This window comes from Chiloscyllium plagiosum, unplaced genomic scaffold (assembly GCF_037043375.1).
Source record: "Chiloscyllium plagiosum isolate Xiang-an unplaced genomic scaffold, Cpla_swu_hap1 HiC_scaffold_11, whole genome shotgun sequence".
NCBI classification, from domain to species: Eukaryota; Metazoa; Chordata; class Chondrichthyes; order Orectolobiformes; family Hemiscylliidae; genus Chiloscyllium; species Chiloscyllium plagiosum.
In genome coordinates, this window is record NW_028270149.1 from 5,324,096 (window position 1) to 5,347,002 (window position 22,907).

Below are 22,907 nucleotides of genomic sequence, written 5' to 3' on the forward strand. Positions count from 1 at the left end.
AGACTTCAAATTGGAAGAATGTAAGATATTCTTCACTGGGGGGTCATGTCACATGGAAGTTAAACATCTTCCCAGTAAACATTTAGTTTGTGTAATCTGAATTGGTTTCAATTGTCTGAGGAATTTGAAAATGCATTCCCCAGGGAATTATTTATCTTCTTGGTTTTGGGTTTGTCTTGCTCTCTGAGGAGATCACGTGGCTATGAGGAAGGGTCTGGTTTGCAGGCTCCAGCTGTTTCTTGTGTGGGATAATCTCAATCGAGCCAATGCTCTCTTCCTAGCCATCATCTTTTTCTGTTATAACTGCAGTCAGAGAGAACTAGTGATCGAAGCCCAGCTGGACAGGAAAAAAATTCATCAAGAAAAAAGACAGGAAAGGAAAAAGAGGAAAAAAATGTCAAATAAAATTGGAATCTTGGAATCTTTTTATTTATTACTTTGTACAGTGTTTGCTCTGTAAGTGCTGCAATTAGCAGCAAGTGTACCATGTGATTACTTCTGTAAATTGAAAATAAGTTCAAATATTCAACCATGACGGAGGTACATGGCAGATTTTGTGAATAATCTTATCAAGTATTAGTTCCTTCGTGCAGCTGAGGTATTTGTATACCAGATACCCCGGATATGAGGCACAGCTATAGAGCAGGACAGCTACGTGAGCAGCACTATCTGCATTACACACAACATAGATGGCTTTCTTTCATGTCTATCCAACTGGTCAATACATGGGGTAAATATTTTGAATAAAATTGAAGTTAAGCAGGAAAGTTAAGCCACCAGTGAACCCTTTAGGTACCTTCTCAGCAAGCACAGAGTACCCTGATCTTCAGTGAAGAATGAGGTGAGGCTGAAACATTAAACTAAATGAAAATAGAGACGGTCATTTAATACACTGGAAAATCTTTCATTTTTGATGTGCCTCTGTATCCAGGGCCAAATGGGCAGAGTGCCTCAGAACAGAGCTAGCTGTCTGATGATGAATTAAATTCACAAATGAGATGTTGGGTTCAATTTTTAACTCTTTCCCTTCCAAAACCTCTCAATCCTCTTTCTACAACCAGTAAATTGCAACGAGTTAGCTGCTTTACATAAAAGAGTTAGTTGGTTTAGATAAATGGGTTAGCTGGTTTAAATAAACCACACAACAAAGGAGTTCAGCTGTAATTATAGATTAAAAGGAAGGTGACAATTTGACTGGAATGGAGAAGCCAGATTGGTAATGGCAAACAAGTCAAGGGTTGGATTTAAGGAGAATTTCAATCAAGTTGTTGCTCTTCCTGGTAATGCTGGCCTATGTATCAACTGAATTGGGAACTGTCTGAAGTGAACAGAATGCAGATAGGACCAAGATATTTCTAAATAACAGTAAAGGCAAAATGCTGATACTTAATGAAGGAGTAACAGGCTGGGTCTATGCACAAGGTTTGGGGGTGAAATCCAGAGTGAGTTTATTTCCATCTGCTTCTGAGAAGGGAGTGGAGTGATTATGTTACCAAACTAGTTAATCCAGAGGAAATAATTTCAAATACCATTGTGTCAGTAAATACACTGTGGAGGCTTGACAATGCAGTTGCATTTGAATAACAGCTTCTTCCTGCTTCAATAATCATTAGGTTGAGGTACATTACTGGGCCACAGTACTTAACAGGTTTGGACTATTAATCCTCAAGACTTAAGTATACATTCTCCATTAACAGTTTAAGATTTGGAATTCAAATTTTCTTCTTTAAAAAAAACCTTGAAATAAAACGTTAACATCAGTAAAAGTGACCGTTAAGCTTCTGGATCGTTGTAAAAACCAACTTGTTCATTGATCAGGAAGGAAAGCTGCTGACCTTTCTCACTCTAAGTGTATTTATGACTCCAGTCCCCACAAAAACTTGTGTGGAGTCTTAACTCTCCTCTGAAGTGGTCCAGCACGACATTGAGATTCCGATGACTCGAGACCCTGGCCTTCAGCAATGTACAGTTTCAGAAGATTGACAAAAAAATAATGCAAATACCTGGACTCCCGATCCATTTAACTTAAAAAGCATCCTTGTGGAGTACAATTCTCTCGAGAAATAACAGCATTGAGCACAGTGCAATTAACTTAACAGCAAATATAAATAGATAAATAACAACAAGGATTAAATAATCACTGAATTTTGTACAGCTAGCAATCCTGGTTTAAAAACAATTACAAGGAAAACAAGTGAACTACAAAATGGTGCTGGGTATCATGCATTGTGCAAGGTTTGAGGTTGCAATGTGGAAGACGTCCACCATTTTCTAACTGCTGAATGCATAGCAAGGTTTAAATTCATCAGAGACATGTGCACTGAGGACTTTGCTTTTCACTGATGATTTTTGCAGTTTTCTGGTCCGCATTATTTCATCACGTCACCACTTCCATCAAAAGGAGTGGAAATTCTACTCCCTGCTGTAACATACTGAGTCAAACTGAAGCCAGCATTCACTGTACTCTTCACTGTTAATGAAACAACAACTGCATTCTGATAGATTGATACATACTGAGGAGAACTGATAACAGATCATGTCACAGGGGAGACCTGCAAATATTAAAATGCAGGGGTATGATGGGAAGACATATGGGCAGACATGTGGAAATTTGAGGAATGAAGAACTGAAGATCTCATCTTTGGATGAAGGAAGTATATGCACTATGCAGGTGAGGCAGAATTGACAAGGACTACCAAGTTTACAACAGCAAGAGAGAGAAGGGAAAAGGTAAGAGTAAGGAACATATTCTCCAGTATCGCCTCAGTGAATATAATGAATTTGATGCAATGAATCACATGAGTTAACCACAAAGATTCAAAGGAAGCAAAGTGATAGTCATACAGCACAGAAACAGACCCTTCAGTACAATTCATCCACACTGACCAGACATCCCAATCTGACCGAGTCCCATTTGCAAGCACTTGGCCCATATCCCTCTAAACCCTTCCTATTCATGTCCCCATCCAGATGCCTTTTAAATGTTGTAATTATACCAGCCTCCACCACTTCCTCTGGTAACCCATTCCATACACACACCACTCTATGTGTGAAAACGTTGTCCTTCAAATCCTTTTTAAATCTTTCCCCTCTCACCTTAAACCTATACAGTCTGGTTTTGGACTCCACCACCTCGGAGAAAAGATTTTGACTATTTACCCTATCCATGCCCCTCGTGATTTTATCAACTTCTAGAAGGTCACCCCTTAGCCTCCAACGTTCGGGGGGGGTTTAGAAATAGCGGTTACATTTCCTTTGGACTTCGGCTTTTACTGTTGTTTTAAATATTGAATTAATATTTAGCAGGACTGCAGCCTCCTTGCTCACCAATTTCTCCCATTAGATTTTGCTACTGGAGATTTTGGATTCTCAATCTCCTTCAAAGGAGGGATTCTGTGTGTTGAATGGAAATTGTAAATCAAACAGCAAACCTGCAGCATTGGGGGTGAGCAGGAGTGGAAGATGTCAGGGGGAAACAGCAAAAAACGAAAGGGAGCAGTCAAAGGGAAAAAAGAACAGGAATAATGGGAAGGAGGGTTTACAGATGTATAACAAACTGTTATAACAAGGCAATGGACATGAGCTGCCAAGTACAATAAGTAATAATGGGTCATGGGTTTCAGGCCAATGAGAAATGCTGGGATCCTGATCCCTTGTTTGCAAACAGAAATTAAAGTATGAAAACATACCAACATTCTAAATACTTCCATAAGAAGCCTTGTGAAAGTCATAATTACATATAAATGATCATCAACAATGTCAGCGTGTGTAATCGAGAAAAACACAGAACTTGCACAGTTACATTATTTTTCTGTGTAACACAAGATTAAAAATATGGATTACGTGAACAACATTTCCTCAGAATGATCACGCATCCACACATTAAATATTCAGCAATTACAGAACCAGGAGCGTCTTCTCCTTGAGTACACCATGAGTTCAGCCAGGAGAATGCAGCAGCCTGTGAGGCTGTGCCCAGATTGGCGTGCCCTTTGACTGAAATGACAGTAAGACGTCCAGAACCTGCTCATCGTTCCATCACTGAACGACCTCCACTACCTCGAAGCTCACAAAGTCGCACCTTCACAATCCTTCTCCGAATTATTGCACAATGACCTTGCTTTCCACCTGGTCTATGATTTATGGGACTGGGATCTCATTGGTCCCTGCTGACGAGTGTCATGAAGTACATATGGAGCAACATTCTACCTGCAAAGATCCTCCGACACAGAGGAAACCTGGATATGGTGAAGCTGTTTGATGGGAAAGAGAGGATTGCTATATGGAGAATGTCTCAGGGACTGGCAACCCTGCATTGTTCTGGTCAGGGCGATGAACTGACTTTCCTTATCTTATGAATATCCAAACCTGAAAGACAAAAGAGGAAGCAGAAATCTTCACAGATAAACCACAATCTTCTCTTATGTGCAGATATCTAATAAATGCTATTAGCATTCTAATTCTAGATATTTTCCAAATCAACTCAGTGTTGGCTCAGTGGTTAGCACAGCTGCCTCAAAGCGCTAGCCTCGGGTGACTGTGCAGAGTTTGCACATTCTCCCTGTGTCTGTGTGGGTTTCCTCCCACATTCCAAAGATGTGCAGGTTAGGTGGATTGGCTAAACATGGGGCTGGGGTGACTGAGCTGGGACTATTTGGGATGCATTTCAGAGGGTCATAGAATCCCTACTGTCTGGAAGCCCAGTGAGTCCATACCAACCGTCCAAAGAGCATCCTACCCAGACATGTAGCACCTACCCCATCCCTGTAACCCTATACTTCCCATGGCTAATGGGCTGGTGTGTTCTCAATGGGCTGAATGGCCTCTTTCTGTACTGTAGGGATTCTATGATTCTAACCTGTTCAGGCACGTTAGGAACAAGTGAGACTCAAACCCAGACCTTCTGGTCTCGAGGTAGGGATACTACCCCAGCTCCACAAGACCCTTAAAGATTGAGTTTATATTTTGAACAGCCTATTCAGAGGTGTTATTACACACCACTGGAGCGAGTGGGACTTGAACCTGGAGGTTCTTGGTGCAGAGTCAGGACACTACCACTGCACCACAAGCACCCCACCCACAGGTTAACTCTCCTGTTAATTCAAAATGCCTTTCAGCTGTACATTATAAATACTTAGAGCACTTTTAAAGAGAAATACTGTGGGACACACTACTGATGGAGGGTAGGAAGTAGACATTTGTCATGCTGCATTTGAAAATAAATTATCGTCAGGAAAAAAATGTTACTGTTTAGTCTCACATGTCATTGACTAGTTAGGGGTCAATTTAATAATGAGCAAGGAAGTCAGGCCAACAGACTACAGGCTTCCAATGTGGGTTGTCTAGAAACACAGTATTAAGACCAGGTGAGGAGGGGTCATTCAGCTCCCCCATTATTAACCCATTAGGTTGCTACAACGCAGGTTTCTCATTCTGATCATTTTAAATAAAAGATATTGGTCTATAACTGGATTGTAACAATATATTGGTCAGCAGCATCATACAGGCCTTTTGGCCCAACAGTACACTATCACCTATAATAGTCTTTCTTTCCATCTCTAGGCCCATAGCCTTGAATGTTATGACATTTCAAGTGCCTGTCCGAGTACTCTTGAAAGGTTGTGAGGTTTCCTGCCTCAACTACCCTCACAGGCAGTGCAACCCAGAGCCCCACAACCCTCTGGGTGAACAAAGCATTTTCCTCAAATCCCCTCTAAACTTTCTGCCTTTCACTTTATAAATATGTCCCTTTGACCCTTCGACTAAGGGGAATAGCTGCTTGCCATCCACTCTGTCCATGCCCCTCATCTTATATACCTCTGTCAAGTTCCCCCCTCAGCCTTCCCTGCTCTAGAGAAAACAACCCGAGCTTATCCAGCCTCTCTCTCCCCATCGCTGAATCTCTCCATCTCAGGCAGCATCCTGATGACACTACTCTGCACCCCCTCCAGTGCAATCACATCCTTCCTGTAGTGTGGGGGCCAGAACTGCACACAGTACTCGCCTAACCAAAGTTCTATTCAGTTCCAACAAGACCTCCATGCTCTTATAATCTATGTCTTGACTGATAAAGGCAAATGTCTCATGTGCTGACCTGCCACCTTCAGGGGTCTGAGGACAAAAGCCCCAAATCCCTCTGAGCTTCCTAGTGTCCTGCCATTCGTTGAGTACTCCGTTGTCTTGTTACTTCTTCCAAAGTGCATCATCATAGATATGTCAGCGTTAAATTCCACCTGCCATTGATCTGTCCACCTGACCAATCCATTTACATCCTCCTGGAACCTGAGACATTCTTCCTCTCTGGCAGCCACATCATATACAGCTGGAAACTTTTATCCAGTTTCTATGTACGGAGACGGACTCCTTACCTGATGAGCTGGAGGTTTGAGAGCAACAATCACCAACAATAATTTGGAGACTGTTGACAGAAATCCACGCTTGCTGCCCCCGGTTCAGGTTTTTCACAAACCTGTGAACATTACAGAGAAAAGGTGGCCATTGTTCAATCATTTCCATTCCAAAGACTCCCCAGCTCACCCCCACCTTCTCACGGGGCAATGAGGGATGGGAAATAAATGCTGGGCCCAGCCAGTGACGCCCACATCTTACAAATGAATAATTTTTCAAAAATTCCATTGGTGAACAACATCGAATTAAGGAGTAGAGTTAATCATAAGAAATACTGCATTAATTTTCAAGAAGCCTTTCAAAGATTTGCAGTAAAGGGTAAATTAACCGTCAGAATGGTGTCACAGTACCGTAGAAGGAATAAGGAGCATATGCACTTTTTCAGAAATAAGAGTTTGAGTGGGGATTGGAGCACTATGAGGTGGTTAGATTACGGGTTCACAGGTCAACCAAGGCAGAAAACAGTGTTAACAAATAACTTGGGATTTATTTCCAAAGGGATAGCTTTGGAAAACATAGAACTTCAGTGAAATCTATCTGCATCATTGGCTGGACTGTGCTTAGCACAAATTATTGCTCTGAAGTTAGAAGCACAGAGCTGATACAATTCCCGACTTTGAAAAATGATTTGGGAGAAAGTATCCAACCTTAATGGTGGGGGTGGAGTAGTTTTCTTGGGGTTTGGCTCTGGAAACAATTTAGAGACAGACACAGGGGCTGCTGGGTGTGAACGTCGTACCAACACACGCCAGCCCATGTCCCATCTAATATGCTTCACCCTTACACCCTACAACTTGGGAAATCTGGGTTTGGTTTGTGACCACAAACTACAGACAAACAAATGACAATCGGTCACCATTAGCCCGGCAGAACATTTCCTGCCGAATTCTGGGGGTGCAAGCTCGAGATCTTCCAGAACTGGGGTTCCAGTGCCATATTGGCCCACTCCAGCATTACAGTACTGTGCACTGCTCTGGTTTGTCTGCTAAATGTTACCAAGTCGAAAGCATGTCTATTCACTTTAAAATAGAGAGTGTTTTCTGAATTTTGGAGTGAATTTGAAGTGCAGGCTCAGCTGCCAAAATGGAAAGACTGGGAGATGAAGTTTTGCAAAATAATATGTCTAACAATTTACTGTTAAATCGATTCCTGAGTTTTCGCTGCTGTTCAACCAATTTGTTTAAATTATATCCAGGAAAATAAAACCCAATTGAACTTGAATTTATTGTATTGACAACACTTGAATAATGACAAGGTATGATGCTGGGGAATATAAAAATGCGGGCATTTTGAAAATTGCTCAGAACAACTACTACCGTTCAGCTGAGCGACTGCCGTAGGGCCAGAGAGCTAACTGCCCATTGAGAACTTTGCTCTCAGAGAAATTAGAAAACACTCTCTATCAAAAGGTACCTTTTCCTGTAAAACACACTCACAGTAAAAAGAAAGAAGTCCACCCAGGGAGATCAGCAGATGGAAGAGTGAAGACCACGAAGAAAACGGAGACTGTGTGGACTTGAGATTAAGTTAATGTAATGTTTAATAAGGGTGTTATTGGAACCGCATGTTAATAGGATTGTGTTCAGTTAAGGAAAAGAGTGTTCAGTTTGTTAATAGTTTTGTTTAGTATTCACTATTAGAGTTAAGAAAATAAATTGTTATTTTTTTCTTTAAATACTGGAAATTAGGAGTTGTCTGTTCTTCCCTCACACTTTAACAAATTACTACAGGAAGGGAGCTTTTCTGGGTGTTTGGTTTTAATTAGCAAAGAGGTTCGACCTCTGTGTCATTACATGAAATAAAAGCCTCGAGGGCACTGGAACAATAAAGGAATACAGTGATAAAACATGGTGCCTACAGCCAGCAGGAGAGACAGAACAGGCTGAGCTCTTTTCTCTTGAATAATAAACTGACAGAATTCTTTCCGATGATGAGAAGGTTTGTTCAGGTAGATGTGGAGAAAATGGTCCATATGTGAAGAGTTCAAAACTTGGATCCAGAAATAGAAGACAATCACTAATAAATCCATTGAGAATTTTAGGATAAATCTCTTTACCCAGACAGAGAAATGAGAATGTGAAACTTGTTATAAAAAGATGAATGGCACAGAGGAATTTGCAGGGAACTCAGTCTAACATATGATGGACAAATATACTGATAGCCTGAGGTGATACAAGGTGGGAGGAGACTCATACAGAGCAGAAAAATAGCACAGATCTGCTGTGTCCTGAAGCAAAGTGGCCTAGTAAATAAATTTATTCCTAGTAATGAAAGGCACTACAGAAATGCAATTGCTGCTGGCCTCATTGATCATAAACCATTGAGCATCTTGTAGGTTGTGTGAATAATTAGGAACTTGCCAGTATAAGTTCAGCTGAAAATAGACTAAAGCCCTTTCAGAAATAGCCCCATCTCTCAGTGTGGAGGTGCTGGACAAGTGGTAATGCCACTTGACTGGGCATCTAGATCCAGGCTAAAATGCTGGGGATGGGAGTTCAAGTCCCACCATGGCAGATAGTGATATTCAAATATACAGCTAGTCTGATGGCCATCATGTAAGATTCCTGATGAGGGGCTCCTGCCTGAAATGTCAATTTTCCTGCTCCTCGGATGCTGCCTGACCTATTGTGCTTTTCCAGCAACACACTCTCAACTCGGATCCCTAGCATCTGCAGATCTCACTGTCTCCATCATGTAACTATTGTCTAATACCATTAACACAAAAAAAACTACCTCATTTAATGGCCTTTAGGGCAAGGAAATCTGCTATCCTCACCTGGTCTGGCCCTATATGTGACGCCTGTTCCATAGCAATATGGTTGACTGTCCTCCGGATTATTAAGGATTAGCAATAAATGCTAGCCGAGCCAGTGACACCCATATACATTAATAATGTTGTGGCAAAACCTGCACACTGGGGTTGTAACTGAGCCATGAAGTATGGGACATTTATTTAGGATGGCCTGCCTTAATGGGGATTCTGTAATAAATCTGAAAGGGTAGCTGAGGACCACCTTTTCCAGGGCAGCTCAGGACAGGCAATTAATTCTGGCCCAGACAGTGCCAACCACATCCTGTGAGTGAGAATCATTTCAAAATAATTTCAGGGAAGCTCTTGAAGGTTCAGGGCATAACTGAAATTGGATGCTTCCTCGTAGCTCCTGTCTCACTCAATTTGTCCCCATCCTCCTCCTTCTCCACCATGATCAGGAAACATTCTCCAGAATCTAACGAGGACAGAGTGAGCTCTCCATGGGCACAGGCTGCTGCTCCACTTCTGATGGTGAACTCAGGTTAGTTTCGGAATGTAACCACCCAGCTGCCTTTCCTAAATAGATTCGCTGCTCCTTTCTTCAGACTGGGTCAGAAGTCACAGTTATAGATCAACATGTTTATTTTGAAAACACAAGCTTTGGATGAGCTGCTCCTTCGACAGGTGCTCAGAGTCAAATTGCTCAGAGGTTTAAACAATTCCCTTTGCCTCACAAAGCCCCAGGATTGATTCAAGCCTCACGCTGGAGAGTTGAGAATGTCATCCAGTCCAGCACAGCCAGTCCTCTGACTGCTGCCCTGTTCGAGTCACATCTTTCAGACAAGCTGGACCTCCACTGTCTGGTGAGTTAAAGGACTCTGGAGCTCACTCCAAAGACAAAAATGGGGTCTTTTTCTAGTATCCAAGCTAGTATCACTCAACCAACAGCACTAATCACTAATCCTGCTTCCTCCACAGCTCCCCTGCATCACAGAGACCAGCCTTTAGCCAATTCATTTCACTCCACATGATATCGAGAAAAGGCTGGTGCTACTGGATGTTGCAAAGGTTAACAATCCTGACAACATTCCAATAACAGTCCTGAAGACTTGTACTCCAGAACTTCCCGCTCCACTAGCTAAGCTGTTCCAGTGCAGTTACAACACTGACATTTACCTGACAATGTAGAAAATTGCCCAGGTATGTCCTGTAAATAAAAAGCAGGACAAATCTAATGACCACCCCATCAGTCTACTCTCAGCTATCAGTAAAATAGGTATCATCAATAGAACAAGTAAGGATGGCAGATTTCCTTTCCAAAGGGATATTAGTGAACAACATAAGTTTTATAAAAATTAAGTGTCACCATCAGGATTACGTTTAGATTTTAACAGAAATCATATATCACTGCTTACCACAGTGGGATTCAAAGCCACATTCACCTGGCCTTCTCAATTGCTAGCCCAATCACATGAAGGAGGATTACCTGCATTTTCATTTCAGTGGAGAGACTACACTTACCATTGTCCTTCACCATTCTCATGCATTAACTGGACAACATCTCCAGTTTTGATCAACAGCTCATCAGAATCCAGGGTTTTGCCATCTGTGCGAGCTTTGTACCTCCCAGGGGACTGAAAGCATAAACAAAATTGATTTATAAAAATATTAAAGTATTCCCAGAACCTCATTGTGTCTCTCAGACACCCCTCTCCAACCCTTGACCACTTACTTTGCAACAATAACTTGTTACATAACACCTTTGACAGGAGCAGTTGTCAAGATTTGATATTGAGCCACAGAAAGAGAAATTAGAGCAGGCAATCAAAAGATTGGTTAGAGAGGTAGATTTGAATAAGTATCTTAAAGGTTGAGAGAGAGGTGAGAGACAAAGAGGTTTACAGAGGGAATTGGGCCCAAGGAGCTGGAAACCAATGGGAATGAGAACTGGTAGTAGATTCGCGAACTTTAAGTACATTTAAGTCATCATTGGACGAGCATATGGACATACATGGAATAGTATAGGTTAGATGGGCTTCAGATTGGTATGAGAGGTCGGCGCAACATTGAGGGCCGAAGGGCCTGTACTGCGCTGTAGTGTTCTATGTTCTATGGTGTTTGCACGACTTCGAATTGCTGCTAGGACAATGTCTATAGTTGTCATTCATTTATTACACTCTAATTTGTGTGTTTTGCATTTCTTATACACTTTATGTCGCTCTGAATATGATTTTGTAGTTTGTGCTGTCCATGTTGTACCTTGGTCCTGGAGGAACACTCTTGTTTTTTACTGTATCAGTTGTATACAGTAGAAATGACAAACAAAATCTACTCTACTCTACAGGATGACCTGGACAGGCTAGGTGAGTGGACAGATGCATGGCAGATGCAGTTTAATGTGGATAAATGTGTGGTTATCCACTTTGGTGGCAAGAACAGGAAGGCAGATTACTACCTAAATGGAGTCAAATTAGGTAAAGGGGCAGTACAACGAGATCTAGATGATCTTGTACATCAGTCAATGAAAGCAAGCATGCAGGTACAGCAGGCAGTGAAGAAAGCTAATAGCATGCTGGCCTTCATAACAAGAGGAATTGAGTATAGAAGCAAAGAGGTTCTTCTGCAGCTGTACAGGGCCCTGGTGAGACTGCACCTGGAATATTGTTTTGGTCTCCAAATTTGAGGAAAGACATTCTGGCTATTGAGGGAGTGTAGCATAGGTTCACGAGGTCAATTCCTGGAATGGCAGGACTACCTTACGTTGAAAGATTGGAGTGACTGGGCTTGTATACCTTTGAGTTTAGAAGGCTGAGAGGGGATCTGATTGAGACGTATAAGATTATTAAAGGATTGGACACTCTGGAGGCAGGAAGCATGTTTCCGCTGATGGGTGAGTCCTGAACCAGAGGACACAGCTTACAAATAAGGGGGCGGCCATATAGGACAGAGTTGAGGAGAAACGTCTTCACCCAGAGAGTGGTGGATGTGTGGACTGCTCTGCCCCCGAAAGGCAGTGGAGGCCCAGTCTCTGGATACTTTCAAGAAAGAGTTGGATAGAACTCTCAAGGATAGTGGAATCAAGGGTTATGGGGATAAGGCAGGAACAGGATACTGATTGAGGATGATCAGCCATGATCATAATGAATGGTGGTGCTGGCTCGAAGGGCAGAATGGCCTACTCCTGCACCTATTGTCTATTATCTGTCTATTATTATCTACTCTATAAATGCTCAATTGTTTAATTGTTCACTTACTCATTGTACCTTAAAAGTATTAGATCATCCATGTAGTGATCTGGGAAATTGACATGAGATGTAATGACAGATCTTATATGGAGTTTAATGCTGCAGCTAACTTTACAGACAGTATATCCCTAACTCCTTATGTGAAGAGCCATATTGGACTCAAAACATTAACTTTGTTTCTCCCCCTACAGATGCTGCCAAACCTGCTGAGTTTCTCTAGCAATTTCTGTTTTGGTTCCAGATTTCCAGCATCCGCAGTATTTTAATGTTATTTGAGGTTTCATCACAATGTTTTGCTTGAATAAATGCTGGGAATTACCTATTTAGTTAGTTTCAAATCAATTTGAGAAACTTCAAAGTAATTGTGAGTTATTTTGGGCAGGTTTAGAAACTGACAACCATTTTTATTCTCTGGTGGGATGTGGGTGTTGCTGGCTGGCTAGTGTTTATTGCCCATCTCTAGCTGCCCTTGAGAAGATGGGTGTTAGCTGCCTTCTAGGCCTGCTGCAGTCTGTGTGCAGTCTGGGTTGACCCACAATGCCATGAGGGAGGGAATTCCAGGATTTTGTCCCAGCGACAGTGAAGGGACAGCGAGATATTTCCCAGTCAGGATGGTGAGTGGCTTGCAGCTGGTGGTGCTCCCATGTATCTGCTGCCCTTGTCCTTCTAGGTGGAAGTGGTCGTGGGTTTGGAAGGTGCTGTCTGAGGATCTTTGGTGAATTTCTGCAGTGCATCTTGTAGATAGCATACCCTGCTGCTACTGAGTGTCGGTGGTGGAGAGAGTGGGTGTTTGTGGATGTGGTGCCAACCAAGCGCATTGCCTTGTCCTGGATGGTGTCAAATTTCTTGAGTGTTGTTGGAGCTGCCCGCATCCAGGCATGTAGGGAGAATTCCATCACACTCCTGACTTGTGCCCTTCCAGCTGGTGAACATGCTTTGGGGAGTCAGGTGGTGAGTTACTCTCTGCAGGATTCCTAGCCTCTGACCTGCTCTCGTAGCCACTGTATTATGTGGCGAGTCCGTTGAGGTTCTGGTCAATGTGACACCAAAGCTATTGATAGTTGGGGATTGGTTGTGTCTTTGAATGACAGGGGACCGTAGTTAGATTGTCTCTTTTTGGAGATGGTCACAGTCTGGCATTTGTGTGGCATGAATGTGACTTGCCACTGGTCAGCCCAAGCCTGGATATTGTCCAGGTTTTGCTGCATCTGAACATGGACTGCTTCAATATCTGAGGAGTCGCAAATGGTGCTGAACATTGTGCAGTCATTGGTGAACATCCCCACTTCTGACCTTTTGATGGAGGGGAGGTCATTAATGAAGCAGCTAAAGATGGTTTGGTCTAGGACACCTGAGGAGCTCCTGAAGAGATATCCTGGAGCTGAGATGACTGACCTCCACCAACCACAACCATCTTCCACAAGGATAGTTCCAAGATTGGAAGGTTTGAGTTATTAGAAGAGGCTGGGACTCAGTTTTCATGGAGCGTAGGAGGCTGCGGGATGACCTTATAGAGGTTTATAAAATCATCGGGGCATAGGTAAGGTGAATAGACAAGGTCATTTCTCCAGGATAGGGGAGTCCAAAATTAGCGGGCATATGTTTAAGATGAGAGGGGATAAGATTTAAAAGGGACCTGAGGGGCAACTTTTTCGTATAGAAGGTAGTATGTGTATGGAATGAGCTGCCAGAGGAAGTAGTAGAGATTGGTACAATTGCAACATTTAAAAGAGAACTGGACAGGTACACGGATAAGAAAGGTTTAGAGGGACATGGGCAAAGTGCTGGCAAATGGGACTAGTTGAGTTTAGGAAACCTGGTCAGCATGGTTGAGCTGGGCCGAAGGGTCTGTTTCTGTGCTGCTTGACCCAAACCAGCGGAGAGCTAACCCTGTGATTCCCACTGACTACAGTTCTCCTGGGCTTCTTGATGCCCCATTGTGGTTGCTTCTAGAATCTTGCATACACAATTAAATTTGACCTTGTAGAAAGAATTAAAGGAATTATACTGGGGGAATGAAGCTCTTAACTAGTCGCAAATGTCACAGCTAACTGTGAAAGATACTGAGAACAGACGTCCCCATTCTCCAAGCCTAGCTTCAGCGTGGTCATATTTAAGAGCATGTATACATGGACATTGGCAGAGTGGTGTCAAGGTCCATCAGCGCCCGCTCCCCACTTCGCAGAGGGTTGCAGATCTTGAGAATTCTTGATGCCAGAGGTGAAATTTAGAACGGACCTAAGGGGCAACATCTTCACACTGAGGGTGGTGCGTGCATGAGCAGTCAGAGTAAGTTGTGGAGGCTAGTACAATTATAACATTTAAAGAGCATCTGGATGGGTACATGAGTAGGAAGAGTTGAGAGGGATATAGGTCATGTGCTGACAAATGGGACTAGATAAGGTCAGGATATCTGGTCGAAATGGACAAGTTGGACCTAAGGATCTGTTTCCATACTGTACATCTCTACGACTCTACAACACAACAGGATGGGGGAGCAGGTCAAGGGGCTGAATGGCCTAATCTGCTCCAGTTTCACATGCCTTTGTGGTCTCACAAAGGTGGCATAGTGGCTCAATGGTTAGCACTGCTGCTAGGGACCCAGTTCAATTCCAGCCTTAGGTAACTGCATGGAGTTTGCACGTTCTCCCTGTGTCTGCGTGGGTGCTCCAGCTTCCTCCCACAGTCAAAAGATATGCAGGTTAGGTGAACTGGCCATGCCAAATTGTCCCATTATGTCCAGGGATGTGTAGGTTAGGCGCATTAGTCAGGGGAAATGTAGCGTAATAGGGTAGGGGAATGGGTCTGGGTGGGTGACTCTTCAGAGGGTTGGTGTGAACTTGTTGGGTCAAATGGACTGTTTCCATACTGTTGGGATTCTATGATTCATGTCAACTGGTCCGATTTGGAAGCTGGCCTCTGGTGGAACAGTGAAGATCAGGTCTCCATGCAAACACCATGCATCCCAACCATGGGCTACCACATGCCCTTTCCTGGTCACCCTCAACACATGGAACATCCAATTAGACATGGCTCACTCTTTGACCTGAAGAACAAAGTACATTGAGTGGTCAATTTGGCAAGTGAGTAGAGATCATTCAGTCATTTCATGTTGTGCTTTCACATAAATAACTCAGGAAGGTGGAGGTGCACTGAATTAGAGGTGGGGGGGTGGAGGGAGGGGAGGGAAGGGAGGGAAGGGTAAAAGAGCTAACCAATGATAAACATCTCTTCAGACAGATTAGGACCAGAAGGTTCTTGTTTAAAAACATAAACTTCTGATGTTTCAGCCATTGATCTGTCAGAGTCACTGACCAGTTGATTTGAATCCTCTTCCTCAGTGTCATTGTTACTGGACCAGCCATCATTTCCCTCAGAGGCTTCAACATAACGTAAAGTCCCAGCCCAGTCTGTGCGGAGAGAGAAACACAGGGTCAGGTCACAGTCTCTGATTTCATTCCCCTTACAATGTAGTGCTCATTGTGAAAGATTACACAGAATGGGACTTCCAGGAGATACAACTATCAAGATGGCAGAGAGGAGGGCTCCTTAGCCAGGCCCCATCCACTCCGACTGCTTTTTCTTTTCCTCCTCTTTTCCTTTACTTATCTCTTCTCCTGACCTCAAATGGCATTGGCAGCAGCGAGGGATCCCAGCGCGGACCCATGGCAGCAGTGAGTGAGCCCAGCACGGACCCATGGCAGCAGTGAGTGAGCCCAGCGTGGATGTGACTGAGCCCCTACTTACTTTACAGGGCGAGTATGGGACCTGGCATCTGATTGAGTGGCTGCTACACTGGTGGGGGCGATGATGGCAAGATGGGCCAAGCAGCAAGGGATGGCCTGAGGCTTGGCACCTTCATCACTATGTTGGGGGCAGCTAAGCAATGGTAGAAGGGCATCATAGTGACATTGATGAAGTGGTTCCAGTGGCAAGAGATGTGACTCTGACTTCAGTGGGCCCAGCGTAGACAATGGTGAGTGGTGGGGGTGGGGGAGGAGCGGGGGGGAGGGAAATGGTGGAAGAGGCGTCACTGATGATGAGTTGGCTCAGGACTGATGGATTCTCCTTAAGCTCTATCTTTCTACTATTTTTCTGAAACTATTCAAAATAGCACCGATCATGGTGACAGTGGACAAGCTGTTTCCTGTACTTTACTGTTCTTCCCTCTGTAACATACACGTAACAATAAATCATGCATTCATTCAAAGCCTACTATGACAGCTTGATAATCTTGAACTCAGTTTCTATGAAAAGTATCTGGAAATAAAATAATACAAATGGCCATGAACTGTTGATGAAAGTAATGTCTTTTAGGGAATGTCATCCAGTCTGGCCTACACGTGACTCCAGACTCACAGCAATCTGGCTGACTTTTACTCATCCCTGAAGTCACTCATTTGTATAAAGCATACATAAATAGAATCTCACAGCTCTGCAATCTCTCACCATTTAGATAACGTGCTTCATTTTTACACTTTCTCCCAAAATGAACAATTCTACATTTTCTGATTTGCCGCTAGCACGGGGATGCTGCTTGTATATCTGTCAGTGAAAACTGATGCAAATTCATTAATCTGCCTTTTCCACTAATAATTCCCCAGATTCACTTTGTTAACTACTTCCTTTTTAAAGCATCCACAGAAACTCTCACTGTTTTTCAGCTAGCCTGCTGTACATTAATTGGAAAACATCCCCACTTCTGACCTTACAATGGAGCAGCTGAAGATGGAGAAAGTGAGGTCTGCAGATGCTGGAGATCAGAGCTGAAAATGTGTTGCTGGAAAAGCGCAGCAGGTCAGGCAGCATCCAGGGAACAGGAGAATCGACGTTTCGGGCATAAGCAAGCTGCGCTTTTCCAGCAACAAATTTTCAGCAGCTGAAGATGGTTGGGCCTAGGATACCACTTGGGGGAACTCCTGCTGAGATGTCCTGCAGCTGAGATAACTGAACTCCAACAACCACAACCATCTCCCCATGTGCCAGGTATGACTTCAAGCAACATAGAGACTTCTCCTCATTCTTCCCATTGACTCCCTCCAGTTTTGCTGGGTTCCTCAATGCCACACTCGGTCAAATGCTGCTTTGATGCCCAGGGCAGTTAGTCCTCTTCCTCTTTGCTCCATGTTTGGATCAAGATTGCAAAGAAGTATGGAGCTGAGTGACCCTGATGGAACCCAAACTGGGTGTCAAGGTTATTGCTAATCAGGTGTTGTTTGATGACACCTTCCCTCATTCGACTGATGATCGAGAGAAGTCTGACAGGCCGATAATTGGCTGGCGTGGATTTATCCTGCTTTTTATTTACAGGACATATCTGGGCATTTTCCACATTACCGGGTAGATGTCAGTGTTGTAATTGTACTGAAACAGCTTGGCTAGGGGAGTGTCAAGTTCAGGAGCACACGTCTTCAGTACTATTGCTAGAATATTGTCAGAGACTACCGTCCTTGCAATATCCAGCGTCTCCAACGATTTCTTGATATCATGTGGAGTGAATGGAATTGGATGAAGACTGACATCTGTGATGCTGGGGACCACTGGAGGAGGCCGAGATGGATCATCCACTCAGCACTTCTGGCTGAAGATTGCTGGGAATTCTTCAGCCTTATCTTTTGTATTGATGTGCTGGGCTCATCTGTCATTGAGGATGAGTATATTTCTGACGTCACTTCCTCCAGTGAGTTCATTAATTGTCCATCACTATTCATGACTGGGTATTGCAGGACTTCGATCTTATCAACCGGATGTGGGATTGCATAGCTCTCTGTCTATTGCATGCTATGTCCTGTAAGTAATCCCATGTTGTAGCTTCACCAGGTTGGCATATTTGTTTTTGTTATACCTGGCTCCTGACACACTCTCCCACAATCAATTTTGAACCAGAGTTGATCCCTGGGTTGATGGTTGAGTAAGGTTAGGCAGGGGGGCAGGGGCGGACAGATTTAAATTGTGGTTAAATACACTTCTGCTGCCAATGACCTCATGAGCACCCAGTTTTGAGCTGCTGGGGTTTTTTTTCTGAATCTACCTCATCAATCATAATGGTAATCTTGCTATAAATACATAAATATGATTAAACAGCTAGCAATGGTGTCACTTCAACTTCCTTTTCACTCATTTTCTTTATCTAGAAGTTCTAAGTAAAAGCAAGAGAGTTTTGTGAAAACAGATTCTGAAGCTCTCAACTGTATAAATTTAGCCCGCAGAGCAAACCATTCTAGGAACACAGTCAGCTCAAAAACCACACGACCAGTAACACTTCACTGAAAGATGACGAAACTCTCCGATTAGCATCACTGCAACTAGATTATGTGCAGACCCACTGTCCTTTACAATAAATACCAGCCTGACATTTTCAGTTCCGATTTGTGAACAGGGGTTTGGGACAGTACCTTTCCGTGTTGAAAGATGCTGAGGGGACAGAGAGAAGTTTTCTAAAATCACAGGATTTGTCAGCTCAGAATCGTTTTCCTCCGAACTTAAAGAGGCTGTTTTCTGTTTCCTGTAGGAACGATAAAAATTAGAAAATTGCCTGAGACAAGACAGAAAGGATAAACTTGTCCTCTGAAGAACTGCTCAGATCTCTGGAACTGTATCTTTCCAATTGCATTAAATTAATGCAAAACTGATTCAATCTACTTTGTTCCTTTGCAAGACAAACAGAGCAGATCTTATGGACCATTTTAACACTTACCCTGGGGATAGAAGAATCTGATCTGTAAGATGATGATGAGATTGGCTGTCTTCTGTGGAACAGAAGCACAGTAAGATAATGATCAGGCATTGTTATCACCCACGGGCTGCCTGTATATCCTGTATCCATTCAGTTCTCAATTAAATAAATGGTTCCAATTAAGTGGAAATGAAACTCTTGAGCAAGCGTGACTACTGAGGCAATCACAGGGACATCATTTAATGGTATTAGAGAGGGAAGATTGTAAAAGGGTATGGAATAGGGACTGTCGGCAGGAGCTTCAGTTCATAAAGCTGCGTATGAACAGGAGACCGTTCAGTCCCTCAGTCCTGTTCTGCTATCCCATTCAATCATGACTAACCTGTACCTTAACTCTATTTACAATACTTTGGTTCTGTGACATCCTTAACATTGTAACCAAATAAGGATGTAACAATCTCAGTTCTGAATTGTTCAATTTATCCCCAGATTTGTGTGGATAGCATACTATATTCCTGTTGCTCACCTCATCAAAATTATTGTTTCTATTTTTCAGACAATTTTGCAGCAATGACTCCCAGCCTTATTTAGTGCGATGAGTGATGAGAGCAGACTGGGGGAAGGCAGTTCTGGTGCGTGAGTTGAAATTTTGAAACTAAAGTTACTCTGGTAACAGGGATTGTAAGAATGTATCTCAGACGTGTAAGAGCAACTCCAGATCTGGCTCTGTATCTGGCTTATGGAGCACAGTGATAGCACCACCCTGTCTCCTGGAGTCACGCAGCTGATGTATACAACACAATGTGATCAGGAAACCAAACAGAGAGGAATGGGACTGTCCAATTACAGATAGAACTGGGATCACCTCACACCCAATGTCTCAAAGGTGGCAAGGCTCAGAATTTGTGAATCTGACCAGAATGCCAGTAATCAATTGTTTTCTCATTATTAGTCATTAATATTACCATTGAGATAATCACTGGACAACTATTAAAAACCAAAAGAAGTGCAGATGCTGTAAATCAGAGATAAAAACAGAAATTCCTGGAAAAGCTCAGCAGGTCTGCAGCACCTGTGGAGAGAAATCAAAGTGAATGTTTCTGCATCTCAAGAGTGCTCACCTCCCCCCCCCCCCCCCCCCCCCACCCCATGGCTACTCTATCACTCTATTTCAATTCCCCCTCCCCATATTCACACCAGACTCACTGTCCTCACCCGTGAGATTCCTATTACTGAACTGAGTGGGAAAAGGGTCAATGGGCCCAAAACGTTTCTCTCCACAACGATTTCTCTCCACAAGTACTACCAGAACTGCTAAGTTCTTCCAGTGATATCTGTTTCTGATTTCCAGCATCTGCAGTTCTTTGACATTTTTGACTAGGGGTTATAAGTTTAAGGTGAGGGGGGAAAGTTTCAAGGAAATGTTTTTACACAGAGGGTGGTAGGTGCCTGGAATGTGGCAAAACTAGATACACCAGCAAGGTTTAAGAGGCATTTAGACAGACACAGGAACGGGGAAGAAATTAAAGAATAGGGACCATTGCAGGCAGCTGGGGTTAATTGAGAATGGCATCATGGTCAGCACAGACATTGAGGGCCAAAGGGCCCATTTCTGCACTGCACTATCTACATTCATAGAATCCCTACAGTGTGGATGCAGTCCATTTGGCCCGTCGAGTCCACACCAACCCTCCGAAAAGCATCCCACCCAGACCCATCTTCTCACATAATCCCTATAACTCTGCATTTCCCATGACTAACCCACCTAGCCTGCATATCCCTGGAACAATTCAGCATGGCCAATCCTCCTAACCTGCACATCTTTGAACTGTGGGAGGAAACTGGAGCACTTGGAGGAAACCCACTCAGACATGGGAGAATTCACAAACTCCACACAGCTAGTCTGAGGCTGTAATCGAACCTGGGTCCCTGGCGCCTTGAGGCTGGAATTGAACCTGGGTCCCTGGCGCCTTGAGGCAATAGTGCTAACCACTGAGCTACCATGCCACCCTGACCTGCTGAGCCCTGCTACTGTTCTGGAAATTGGCATTGTGCTCCTTCCAAGCTAACACATGTGTCCCACATTATAACCATGTGCTGTAGTTGGATAATCTGACACCGTGAGGCTGAAGATTTGGAGACAACTACTGCCTCACCCAGGGAGGAACAGCAGGTGTTTGCACTCCCTGGTTTGCAGGGGACTTACACTAAGGTTAAGCCACAGATGCACAACACATTTGATAAAAGTTGTCACCACATAATTGGGATGAGATCCAGAATTACTCCGTAATCATTAGAGACAACTTGAAGACTTGGCAGTCCAATGGTGCTCAGGATTAGCAAGGCTCCATTGGGAAATATCTGATATCGAATGGCTGAGGAGGAGCTGGGGACAGCTCTCTTTTTTGCTCTTCAGTGGGAGTTGTTGTGATCTAAAATGCTCTGCCTGAAAAGGCAACTTAGAATAACTGGAGAAAAATAATTGGATGTACACTTATATGGAAAGGCTTTCAGGAACGTGGGAAGGAGCTGGTGCAAGAGATGAATTGGGATAGCTCCCTCCTGTTCATGACAAATGGGCTGAATGGCCTTCTCCTGAGAATATAATTCCATATCAAGGAGGTCATCCACGTGAAGCCAGACTTCGAATGGCCCGCCTGCACTGAACCAGAATTTGCACATTCCAGTTTCCCACAGTCTCTAACATTACAGCTAACTGAGCTTCCACAGGCAGAGTTTCTTACACTATTGCACAGTTAGACAAAGCATCTAGCTAAGCGTTCATTTTAAACATCATAGTAAAAGACTTTTCTAGAGCCCAGCATCAGCACAAAGTGGCAAAATACCTCGAAGGAGCCTCTGTTGATTTGTTAGTACTTTCCTCATCTCACTCAACCAGGCCATCTTAACATCGACTGATGGAGCCTGAGGAGAAACAGAGCAGATTGTCCTTCATTGGGTAAATCACTTCAAACTTGCTCCTAAAGACATTGGTTCTTCAGATCTGAAACACAGACAGGTCAAACGCACGCTCTGACACACCGTCACTAATGGGAAAGGAGGAGCTAGCGCTAATTTGGGCAGCCATTCTGAGGGAGGGGTTTGTGAAATACCCCACTCACCTCTCAGCCTCTATAACTGATTGGGATGGGGTGGGGGGTTGCATTTTTGTTGCCTTTTCTCCAGCCAACTCCCAGACTCGTTCTCCCCAACCTCATACAGTCAGAGGTTTCAGAGTATCCTGATATCAGCACTGCAAGGACACAGGAAGGAGTCCCCATTATGTGTCTGCGTTCATCACTGGAACATGAAGCAGGGTCAGTGGCAGCTGATTGTACTGACCCTGAGTGTGGATAGCAGGTAAACTGATCACTCCATCTACTGAAAGAAACATGCACCTTTCTAATTCTTCTGTATTCTTGATCTGAAAGCTCAGGTGAAGCTGCCAGCTACAATTGGTCACCAAGAGTCATGGCTACGCCCCAGTCTAATTACAGACGGAGAATTTCCATGTGATAACACAAAGCTGGTCTCAGTATGGGTGACTCTAAAGCTGTTGAATGCCAGTCAAAACCTGACTGATTCACTAGTTCCCTTCTTAGAGAAAGAGCCTGTTTATAATGTCGGATCTACATCGACACGGGCGGCTCCAATCTAACAGCAATGCACTTTGTTGCATCTAGTCATTGTAACAGCAGAAAAAATATAGTACAACTTGTGAGTGACTCACATTGGTCTGACTTGTTTTGCATTCCTCAGAACAGTGATCTAGAATGACCACAACAATCTTTTCCAAGTATTACTACTTTTTTAACAATTGGTTTTC

At 43.5% G+C, this 22,907-nt stretch overlaps 1 protein-coding gene across 7 annotated transcripts in view; it reads right to left on the reverse strand.

The window, feature by feature from the left end:
• Positions 1-413: 413 nt before the first annotated feature.
• mcf2a (MCF.2 cell line derived transforming sequence a) overlaps positions 414-22,907 on the reverse strand; it is a 182,359-nt gene continuing 159,865 nt past the window's right edge. For 6 of the 7 annotated variants that reach the window (XM_087991850.1, XM_087991851.1, XM_087991853.1 and 3 more), the window contains 7 exons: positions 21,928-22,006; positions 19,103-19,154; positions 18,801-18,910; positions 15,721-15,815; positions 10,682-10,794; positions 6,369-6,469; positions 414-4,368 (listed from right to left, as the gene is read on the reverse strand). In XM_087991850.1, the coding sequence (XP_087847976.1) occupies positions 4,325-4,368; positions 6,369-6,469; positions 10,682-10,794; positions 15,721-15,815; positions 18,801-18,910; positions 19,103-19,154; positions 21,928-22,006 (594 nt within the window). In that variant the 3' untranslated portion in view covers positions 414-4,324. The remainder of the gene's footprint in view (positions 4,369-6,368; positions 6,470-10,681; positions 10,795-15,720; positions 15,816-18,800; positions 18,911-19,102; positions 19,155-21,927; positions 22,007-22,907) is intronic. The other variant, XM_087991852.1, reaches the window with a different exon arrangement.